General features: G+C 37.0%; 1 protein-coding gene across 2 annotated transcripts in view; it reads right to left on the bottom strand.

Moving 5' to 3' along the window:
• Positions 1–3,202: 3,202 nt before the first annotated feature.
• Positions 3,203–11,639, bottom strand: part of PHIP (pleckstrin homology domain interacting protein) — a 121,201-nt gene continuing 112,764 nt past the window's right edge. Inside the window, exons 37-40 of one of the 2 annotated variants that reach the window (XM_069851322.1) lie at positions 9,270–9,433; positions 8,523–8,803; positions 8,062–8,223; positions 3,203–6,294 (exon numbers count right to left, since the gene is read on the bottom strand). In XM_069851322.1, coding sequence (XP_069707423.1) covers positions 5,654–6,294; positions 8,062–8,223; positions 8,523–8,803; positions 9,270–9,433 — 1,248 coding nt within the window. In that variant the 3' untranslated portion in view covers positions 3,203–5,653. Of the gene's footprint in view, positions 6,298–8,061; positions 8,224–8,522; positions 8,804–9,269; positions 9,434–11,639 lie in introns of both variants that reach the window. The other variant, XM_069851321.1, reaches the window with a different exon arrangement.

Below are 11,639 nucleotides of genomic sequence, written 5' to 3'. Positions count from 1 at the left end.
AAGTTTGTAGTTACTACATTGCAGTGACAGTAATTCTTACACATACATTCTAGTTTGTATAAAAGGATTCAAAGTATTATGCATCAAAACTAACATAGAAAGTGTCCACATAACAGTAAAGAAATTTCCAATCCATATGTACAAAAAGAAAGGGCACTGTTATCCTCGTGAGATACTTCAGGTTATAACATGATAATCCAGATTTCCGGAAGGAAAAAAACCTTGATAAAGTTAAAGAATTATAGATTTCAAAACTGTTACTCATTACATACACCAGATTTGTGTTTTACATAATTCTGTACAAAATAAGCACAATTTTTAATCTGAAAATGTGTCAGTTTCAAAATTAACCTCTCTAGGCAATTTCCTTGAAGTTGAGCTCCACTCTATACATATTTAAGCATTATGACAGATTTAATTCACACAAGATCATTATCCAGTTGTCTGCCACACTTCTGCAGTTTTAGTATGGTCCAAAAATGTAACTTCTGTACAGTCTCAATGCATTGGCAAACCAACACACGCAGCTGTAAGCACAAAACAGTACATGTACATCCTACAGGCATGTGCACATGATAGGTACTTCTATTTCTTTCTATTCCCAATTTGTATGACCTCGTTCTTTGTTCTTTCACAGTAGAAACTCATAGTATAGCACTACCTTCCTTCTCTAAAATGTATTGTTGGTACTATTTGAAGCGAATTTCCTGATGTGTTTATCTGCATTAAAAAGGATCCAAATGACTACTTGTCTCACTACCTACCTCCTAAAAACTAAATTTAATCATCTGTATTTTATTGCAGCATATAAAGTTTCTCCCTAGAGTGCCTTGAGGCTGTTATAACCTTGGGAAAAGGTGGGGAGGGGTGGGGAATCTAATCACTTTTTTTTCTGCATCTTAAGATGCTTTTTCATCTAGCTTTCCTGGGGCGTTTCCTCTTCCAACACACTGTAAATATGACACAGCGAATTCCCACATGAAAATTAGCCCATGGCAAGAGCACCTAGAGGTTAGCTCTAGTTTAAAAGCTACCTGTTCTTTTCCCCAGACACAGCAGAAGCGTACAAGCTGTATTCCTGATTCAGGGACACGAGACCAGGTAACCTGTCAATACCAGATTTGTTATTGGAAACACATTGTCAAATCTTGGCCAATTTTATGACATTTAATACAGTTTCCTCCACATATGAACAAGCATGTATATACATTATTTTACAGCAGAAACCTAACAGTCCTTTTATCACTTGAGTATCTAGGTCCTCTTGGAAACGAATCTGTTACAAGAACCTCAAGGTAAAGAAAATATATAGTAATTTTACACAGTTAATTTGTCTTCATTAGGTAGTAAACAGAATATGAGCTTGTGCTGTTTCCAGGTGAGGTTTTAAAGCCCTCTGCCTTCTTTATGACAGCACAATCAACTCATAAAAATAAACCAAAAAGAATAACAAACCAAAAACCTTTTAAAAGCTACTGCAGACAAGGTGTATGTCAGAGTAAGGTAAGGACTCAGGACATAATGCAATTATTGTGGTATAGCTGCATCTTGATGGACCAGCAAACACATTAAATTCACTTCAACAAGATTCACATGCTTCAAAATAAAGGCAAATGTTGATAAAGGCGAGCTTAAAACCTCTACCCTCCAATTTACTATGCAAATACAGGGTGAAAGGGTCCCATCTAGTTAAGCCTATTGCTTTTCCAGAACAGGTCAACCATTTAACATGTGCCTAAATTCAAATTACACACTAAAGCATTTACTTGTAGTCCTCGATCCAACAAACATGAGCAAAAGATCTAACAATGCGGTGTAAAAACTGTAACAAGCCTGAAGTTACTGAACAGACAACACTATTTGTGTGTTGTATGTAGTCCCTTTTTTTTTTGGTAAAACAAAAGCCTCTGGCACAAAATGGGAATTGGTACTTGAAAAAATATTTGTACAGCAATACAGTGAATAGGTTGTCTCTAAACTACAATTTATTTTTTCATAGATACTAATATATCCTACGCGCTCCATCAGGGTCCTTTATCAATTAATACTTTTACAAATATTAAGCCATAGTAATACTTAACTCAACCAACTCAATCTTACAAGTCTATCAACAAACCGATCACGTGTACAACCCGGATACTGTACAAATAAACAAATATAATCACAGCAGTCTAATCACTGGAGGAAGACATTTTTCTGTAAAGTTGTATCACTGGTCATTGCCGAGTGACGAAGAGCTCTAGTTCAATATTGACAATCATGAACATCATAGTGGTAAAATTTAAGTTCAGTTCCCAGAGAACACACTAACAAGAGAAATAAAATGGCTGGGGAGTTATTAAGTAAGTAGGCACGGGTACAATGATTTCTGTTAACATGCAGAGCACACTGGTATCACAGAAACAGAAGTGATTTCCTCACCGGCAGTTAGAGAACACACCGTTATTAAGATACCACTCAGAGGTAAATACCAATTTTAACGTTTCCCAGTATAGAGCAGAAGTACCAGAACAATATCCTCATATCCATGTCAAATATAAATAAATTTAATGAATAAAACTGTGTGAATTGCTGCCAGGTCTGTAAGATCGTTTGCACATTTATAATTACGACCCTATGTAATATTTACAATGCGTACGTGAAACAAGCACACGAGATTTTGATACTCCATTTTCTGAACCAGTTGTTAGGTACTTGGGATGGCATTTTACAACATGCACATAACTATAGTTCTCAAGTTATTTCAGAACACTGACCAATAGTTTATTGCTCACATTTAAAAGCTTAAGACTTTCTAATCAAAAGCTTTTTTTGTGTTGATACAGAATGGCATAACAACCTCAAACAATACATTTTTCTCTGACCAAAATGCACACTCTGATGGTGACTGAAGTCTCATAAACAAAGGTTGCAACCTAGTGAAATTAAATTATAAAAATATAACTTTTAAATAAAGCAGGTAAGAATTTCTAATAATTTTTTTGTGTTGCTTCTATTAAAAAAAATGACCCAAATAATCCACAATTTATTTTAAAAGGAAACACATTAACGTGTCTAACATGAATTAAAAAATTACTGGCTAAAGTCACCAATATTTTGGGGTGGGAAGCAGTACCCATGCTCTGTGGGTAAGGCCTTCTAGTCTCATATAATTAGGATGTACAAGTTTCTACCTACTGTTAAGGGAACGTAGATTATTTCAGTCTCTGAAACTTATATACAAGGTATTTTTGAGATATAAATATATACATAAACATGCCATATAAAACATTATTACAAATGGAGTAAATACAGAAGTTGCATTTTTGATATAATCTATTTCATATATTACAATGCAGATAACATCAGGAAATTACACATTTTCAAATGATTGCCTTCATCAGTGAGATTTGACAAAATTAACAAGTAGAATCAATTACTTCTGAATTGTGAAGCTGTACTGCAACTGTACAACCCTAGCTTGTATTCTTACCACATGTTCAGTGACTCCATTTTAACTGAATGATGAAGAAATATTTGTTAGAAAAAATAAATATAGCAAAACATGAAATGCAAACTAATCCCTGCTCCCCAAATTCATATCCAAAACAATTCAAAGAGAATCTGGATAATATTTTAGTCATTTTTTTCTAGCAAAATGCATTACAAACTACATGAAACTAGGTACAGTGGATACCAATTTGCTCTCCACAGTAGCGTATGTACGTCCGTCCTGGTGCCAGATACCTATGTTCTTTTTTCAAATATTTAAGCTTTTTTTTTTTTGTAACAGAAAATAAGAGTGAAGAATCAGTACGTGTACAGAATCCGTGCAAATTTAAGGTCTTAATTCTGTATGCCCTCCCTTCCAAATGTTGCAGGTGGTGTTTGTAAAAAAGGAGAATTATTAAGTAAGGGTGTACAGAATTGAGGTTTCATTTCAGGTTTATTTTTTCAACTAAGTTAGGGTCACACACCAAAAAGAAATTTTTCACACTACCCAAACTTCCAAAACTACGTATAACCAGTAAATTTCGGTTACATTTTTGTACCATACCAGATCTCAGAAAATATGACTACTTCTGCTTTTATTTTCCTTAAAACTGGACAACATTTTAAGTGATAGAAAATGGTATTAAAGTTTGTTCGTAAAGGTATAAAATAACTAAATGTACCATAAACAAATAAATAACTGCTTCTCTTTTCCAGAGCAGTACATATAACAATACATTCCCCTAAGTCATATAGTTATCATTTACAATAGACAACTTAATTTTACTAAGGATGCAAGAAATAATAGAATACAAGGCACAATCATTAAATGGAATTTTTCTTTAGGGTGTATATTGACTTATGTCAGCGTGATATACCATAAAAAGTGCAGAAAAACACAATGTGCAATGAGACCACTGTATAAAACATGATTGCATAAAAAGTGATTTGGCCTTTTAACCTTAATAATTGAAAATAACCAATCTTCCCCTTAAAATTAAACTATAAAGTATGACACTTTAAAATTTATTTTCAATTCTAGTGCTATCTAAAAAATCCTGAAAAAAATTTATACCTGGGTAATATCTTATATGTATGTGTTTATGTATATATTAATATATATACACATACACTTTTCTTTGTAGGTTAGTTTAGCCTCTTAAGCATGTCTAGAGTTGTAGAAACAACAATCTGGATCAGAAAGTAAACATCATAATTTCATACCTGTCCTGTAATTCCCTTGAATCCTTTAACCAATTATACATTTTGTCTAAAACATCTCTGTCAAAGGACCCCACCAGTGCATTATTTTCTACCAAAAGTACCAAAAAGGATACATTTCAGAACAATGTTAAGAACTTACTATTGAAAACAATACACAGCTTTTATCACTGCAAATGGTATGCTGGACTGACACTCAAAAAGAAAAAAAAAAAAAAAAGGCTTTCCACTGCACTGATTCTCAGTCTTTGGCACAATAAACAGAGATTTAGTGATTGATACAAGAATCAAGGTCTGAAAAATTAGACATTAGTCAAACTTTTTCCAATGTGGATATATATATATATTTATATTCGTGACAACATTTTTGCTATGTTTGGCAGAACTTGGATAAACCAACAGCCTGTGCGAGGCTTCTTTTGCAGCTGAATGTTCCATCACAACTGAAATCAAACATTTTCAGATTTGCAAAGTTTGGTGGTTTTGTAGTTAACAGACGTGTGAGTGAAATTACTGCCACTTTTTGCCAAAATCTGCCTTCCTAGACAACTTGACTTTACAATCAAAGGGTACCTTGCTCGGTCAAAAATAGACTCCTATTTTCAGTTTGTGGCATTAAAAGTTCTATTACCTTTTTTCAATTGTGTAGAGACACTAAGCACTACTCGAGCAGAGTAGTTCTCAACTCTGTACGTCAGTCAGAAATTGCTTCAATTATTCTCAAATATGAACAAAATGACTTGAAATGCATAACCTATTTGGAGGGCAATAAATAGCAAAAGTTTAAAATATATATTTCTTTCAAAGAATGTTCTTTCAGTTAGTTTTTTGCTAAATTTTTCTCCCCAAATCAGAGCATATTCTTCTAACTCATAATAGCAGCAGGGAAGCAGAAGTCTGTTCTGCTGTTCCTCAACTGTACCTGCTTCATAGCATTCTGAAGTAAAACCCTTGACAAAAATTACCAACCAATTAAATTAGCTTTTGCTTTTTCAGTCAACTTTCGGACTCTGCCTCTACTAGATGTTCCAAAAGTTAAGGAGGTGTCTTCAAACAATAGCTGCCTTTGCTCTTCCTCAGAGTCATCTTCATTGTAAAAGGCTGTCCTCCTCCCCTGGTTTCTAGTTCTCATGTGAGGTTCAGAATCTTTAAGCTCTTCAGAGCCCTCCTCCATAGGCTTAGCTATCTTTTTCCTCCTGCTTCTCGTTTGCATTTTAACATTCACAGGAACTAAGAGGTTTGAGCCTGGCTGATGGGTCTTTAACTTCCTTTTTGGCTTTCTACCCCCACGGCCTTTTTTTTGCAACAAGTCTTCCTTCATATTATTTCCAGAAACAGAATTGCATGCAGTAGAAGCAGAAGCTTCTTCTGGTATATCCCTTGAGGTCTGGATTGCATTCTGCTCTGCAGCCTTTTGCTGTTCAATCATTTGTAGCTTTTTTGGTTTTCTGCCTCTTTTCTTGTGCACCACTTCACCGCCAGTGTTATTAGTTTCCACCTTCGGTTTCCGTCCAGGACCTCTTTTAACTGGCGGTTTCGAAGGCTGCCCTCCGTGTCCATTCACCTGAATGCTTCCTGATGCCAAAGCGTTATTCTTGCAATCTGCTGTAAAGAAATGAGAGCACTCATCACGTAACAGATTTGCATTTGCATTCATTTTCCCACTGCCTTAACAAAGCTCTTACTAATATATCTGAATGGATTCACAGCGACAGCAAATGTGTCAAAATCTAAGAAACCCAAAATCACGCTTCATGCCAGTATGCAATGAGGAGCAGCTTCTAGTGGGGTTTAGCTCAAGGTAGCTTGAAGAGAAAAGGGGGGAGCAAAAGGGGCAGCAAAAGAACAGTTCAAGTATTTTTCTTGGCCAATATACTACCAGTGGACAAAACCTCCTATTCTGCAGCTGCAAAAAGTTGCTCGAAGCACTGCTGCAAGGATTGGGAACGCTTCACAGCAAGTCATCTCTGGAGAAATGAAAAAATTTCTTTCAGCCTGAGCTAGTGTCCTTTATAGCCAGTTCATCAGACCAGGGTTATGGCAACAGTAAATAAGGAAAACGGTAGAAATGTAGAAGACTAACAACAACAACATCAAAGTATGTGATTTTCACAGTTTCCACACATTAATGGACACATGGCAGAGGGTATTTTCTTGGAGACGTTTCTGGGCTATGAGTTTCTTAGATGGGTGGTACTCAGCTTCCTCAGTGCAGCAAGTCACAGGACCTCTTACAGAGAGGTTCCAATACCACCACCCTTGCCTAAAACATGACCAGGAACAGATTCATGACAGTTCACCCAACACTTTGGTGGAACATCCATGCACAGCTCCTGCTGTGTTCAAATGTGCCTCATCATGCACGGAAGAACAGGCTGCCACTATCATATGAGTGGATGCGCCGGAGAGCAAGGAGCAAGACAACAACATTCAGATATCTTTGACATGACCAAACATCCCACCATGTAACAGCTGCAGATTTAACCATGCAATGAATAACAACTTAGGCCCTTGTGAGAAAGCTTGCAAGGAACAGACTGATGATTTAACTTGTCAGATCATAACTGCTTTTTCAGAAGCATGTAAGAACAAACAGATAATCCTAAGGGAGAGGACGACTACAAGGAGCAAACAGATTAATTAGGTGGGGCACAATTTGCTGTTTCTCCATCTTCAGAGAAAAGATGTTTGGTGGATCTAGCTGCTTCAAAGCAGCTTCGTAACAGTTCAAAATGCCTTCATAAACAGGAAAGCTTTTATGACGAGGAGATCTTATTTGAGTCTCCATAGAAGCTTTGAGTTAAGGTATCCAGGTGTCAAAAGACTGATCAAGTTCAGTCAGAAGATTACATGAAACTAGGTCTGACCAGTCTATATAAATGCACCAAACAGAAGCAGTAAACATGGCATAGTTCTATGCTGCTGTGGCAAAACATGAAAGAACAGAATTGCAGTTGGGATGCTGTGATCTTTATGCTTGCAGCTGTGGAGAGCGGCATCACGCTCAGCGTTACAGACCCAAATACAACTCACGAGTTTTATTAGGTAAAACCCACAGGGTTTAAAGTGTGACCCTGCAGAAGTCTGGTTTGGAATTTGGGAACCCATAATGACCCTTGTAATAACTTAAATGAAGTTACAAGTATGTTCACATATCAAACTTAGCTTGACAAGGCACTATCACACATGGAAATGGTGTCAAGAGTAGCCAAAACCATGCTAAGGTTTTAAGATGGAAATTAACTGATGCTGAGTTGCTCTGCTAGATTTCCCTGTTCTGCTAAATCATAATTCCCCACCCCAAAGTTATAACAATACAGCCACTACACCAATAACTGAGGAGGGCAAAGTTCCAACAAAACTCCATACCTTGTTGATTAACAGTGGAGGATTTTACTTTGCGCTTGATTTGCTTCTCTTTGTCAGGATTTTCTTTTGTGGTGTTATTCCTAGTGCCAGGACTGTTATCAGCTTGACTAGGGTTTGATACAATATTCTGATTCTTGGAATGTTTGGTTGAATTCTCCAGTACTAGAAGGACAAAAAGAAAAAAAAAAATTCAGGTTCAGTAGCTTATACCTCTAAATCTTATCTGGCTAAAAAGAAGTCATGTTCTACTAGAAACAAACAATTTGAATCAGTGATCTAGAAATGTGAAAGTTCCCTGGATACAACAGCATTGACCAACTCAGTCTTCCTCCGAAGAAACTCAAAGGCCCAGCAGCTTGAAAACAGAACCAGTCTTAAAAGAGACAAATACATTATATTTCCAAAACGTTTTGTTTAAAAACATTCACAGCTTAAAAAAAACAGTAAGAAAACCAACTTGCCTGACTTTCCTGACCCTGCAGTAGTATTAGGCTTTGTAATTAAAGGCTTTATTGTTAAAGGCTTTGCTCCTGAAGAAGTAGATGGTTGCTCTGCAACAGCCACATCTGTTATTCCCCTATTGCTTCGAGTCCGCACAAGGGAAGAGGTTTCAGCTGCTTTTCCATTCATCTGAGGTGGAGCATGTCTCAGTGCTGTTGACCGTGCAGGTGCAGAAGATGAAGCGGTGGCAGAAGTTTCTGCCTTCAAATGAGGTTTTATTAATCTCCTCTTCCTTTCAGGGCTGCAAAAGGAATAACAATTTGTATCCTGGACGTCCACTTTTTTATTTTACAGGAATAAAAATAAATGCTAGTGTCTGAGACCATGGAAATAAACCAGACATCTCTGCATGAACTATGTTAAAAATATGACATTTACTCTGGAAACTGATGTGTTTGTGAGCCTCTGAAAAGTGACTCTACAAAAAATGCTACAGTTAAATGACAAAACATGATGCCATCACTATCCTAACAATGCTGTTTTACAGTACACGTTTGGCATTTATTTGGATTTTAAGCACTTACACTACTATAGCTCTAAGTAAAGTTCTAACACTCTTCCGCATCATAGGGACTTGCATGTCAAAGCTATCATTCTGCAATACAGGGAACAGCACAGGAAGCATTAAGAAAAAAAACGCACTAAGTTCTAGTGTTTATATATGTCAAACTTGCATACTGTTTAATGAATACTGCAAAGGAGTGTACCTGGATGCAACACTACTGGAAACCGAGCTGCTTCTACTTCTTTTTTTCCTTCGTTTCTTTATCGTATTTCGTTTATGGAAGCGTAGGGCAGATTTATAATCTGATAAAATAGAACTTATGTGTTCTTCAAAGAAAGCAGAAAGGCGCAAACTCATGCTGTAAATCTGAAAAAGAAAAGCCAGGAAAAAAAGCAAGTTTTATACTTTTACAAAGTGTAATTTTATTTATCACTGAATACTAGCTAGAAAAGTAAACTAATTCATATGGAACTTCTTAAAGGAAATGTACAGGCTGTCTCAACAAATTTACACTAATCCATGTGTGGCACTCCTTTAACTATTTTCATGGCTTTGGAAAGTGTATTACAGCTGAAGATCACACACAAAAGGAAAAACTAGAAAAGCCATCTTTCCAACTGCCTTTACAGAATGCATCCTTTTCTAGCTCCAGCAGAAACCACAAAAGAGAGACCCTTAATGGCATTTTACTGTATCTTACCTGGGGTCATGAACTCTCAACTTTTTTCTGTATTAAGCTGCATCCTTATAACCTATATTTGAACATCAGTCTGTTCCTCTTATGAATGAATTGATTCTACTAGGAAGTTTGTTGCAACAGGTGCACTAAATGTATCAGAATTATCCTGGCTCATACATGTCTTATTTTTTAACAGAGAGACTCAAATCACATTTGGTTTCGATTGGAATTACTTATTTAAGCACAGTTGCTATTAATTCTAGAAAGAAAAACAAAAGACATGAACTCTCTAGATACTGTAAGAGGGGACACAGCACCTTCTTAGAATATGAAGAACAAAGACAATATTGAACTAAATTGAATTAATTGACTAAAAAGTGTGACAAATTCTGAATGCAGAGGACATTCAAAGAAATTTTGTAGAAAATATGTAAAAAAAACTATATGAAAATACATGTCTAATGTGCCAAGGGGGGGGGGGAAAAAAGCTGATGCCTTTAGATTTACTCTTTAATTGAGCATCAGTGATGTATTGTAAGATGCTAAAAACATCACTGAACGACAAGTGAGGGTAAAAATATCACCCTTCAACAACTACGTGTTACATGCACTGAACGTCCACAGGTTGTGAATATTCACTTTTAAGAAAAATAAAAGTGCTGCCAGTTTACCGCTATACCAGTCAGCTTGGAAGAAACATGAAAAAATACAAAAGTGTCAAAATTCTGAAATCATTCCAGAGCTGAGAAAGTTTTAAGTATTGTCCTACCTTGGTTTAACAAGATTAAGAGGAGAAAAAACCCCAAAACAACAAAAGAATTCAGACCTGCCCCAAAAGTCCTGCCCTTTGATGCAACCAAAAGACAAACCACTGATTTTTAGGCAGCCCAAACAGTGAGTGGGATTGTCTGTTAGTAACTGAAGAGAAACCAATCACTCATCAATCCTTGTTGCCAGTCACCTACTAAGAAATTTGTTCCTGCATTTTAAAACAGCGAAGTCCTGATGATTGCACCAGTACAGGTTAGGGATTGTCCTGCTGGAAAGCAGCTCTGTGGAGAAGGACCTGGTAGTCCTGGTTGACAACATGCTAATCATGATCCAGCAATGTGCCCTCGTGGCCAAGAAGGCCAGTGGTATCCTGGGATGCACTCAGGAGGTGTGGCTAGCAGGTCAAGGATGGTTCTCCTCCCCCTCTATTCTGTCCTAGTGAAGCTCTGTCTGGAGTACTGTGTCCAGTTCTGAGCTCCCTAGTTCAAGAAATACAAGCAACTCCTGGAGAGAGGCCAGTGAGGGCCATGGAGATGATCAGGGGACTGGAGCATCTCTGTTATGAGGAAAGGCAGAAACACCTGCATCTGTTTAGCACGGAGAAGACTGAGAAGGGATCTTATCAAGGCTTATAAATATCTAAAGGGCTGGCGTTAAGAGGACGGGGCCAGACTCATTTCAGTAGTGCCCAGTAGTAATAGGACAGTGGGCAATGGGTACAAACCAGAACACAGGAAGTTCCAACCAAACATGAGGAAAAACTTCTGTACTGTGTGGGTGACAGAGCACTGGAACAGGCTGCCCAGAGAGGTTGTGGAATCTGCTTTTCTGGATGTATTCAAACTCTGCCTGGATGCATTCTTCTGCAAACTGCTCTGGGAGTAAACCTGCTTTAGCCAGGGAGTTAGACTAGATGATCTCCAGAGGTTCATTCTAATCCCTACCATTCTGTGATTAATTTACTATTTAGAACAGCCAAACATAAAATCTATTAACAATTCTAGTCTAAAACCTAAAGCACATTAGTATAAAAAAAGCAACACAGAAGCCCTGAACATGCCTAAGTACACATTTATGACTATCACTGCTAACATATACTGCACCTACAAGTCAATATGAGAT

The sequence above is a fragment of the Phaenicophaeus curvirostris genome, chromosome 2, assembly GCF_032191515.1.
Source record: "Phaenicophaeus curvirostris isolate KB17595 chromosome 2, BPBGC_Pcur_1.0, whole genome shotgun sequence".
NCBI lineage: Eukaryota > Metazoa > Chordata > Aves > Cuculiformes > Cuculidae > Phaenicophaeus > Phaenicophaeus curvirostris.
Note: the sequence above shows the minus strand (reverse complement) of the source record. Positions and strands in the feature narration are given on the sequence as shown.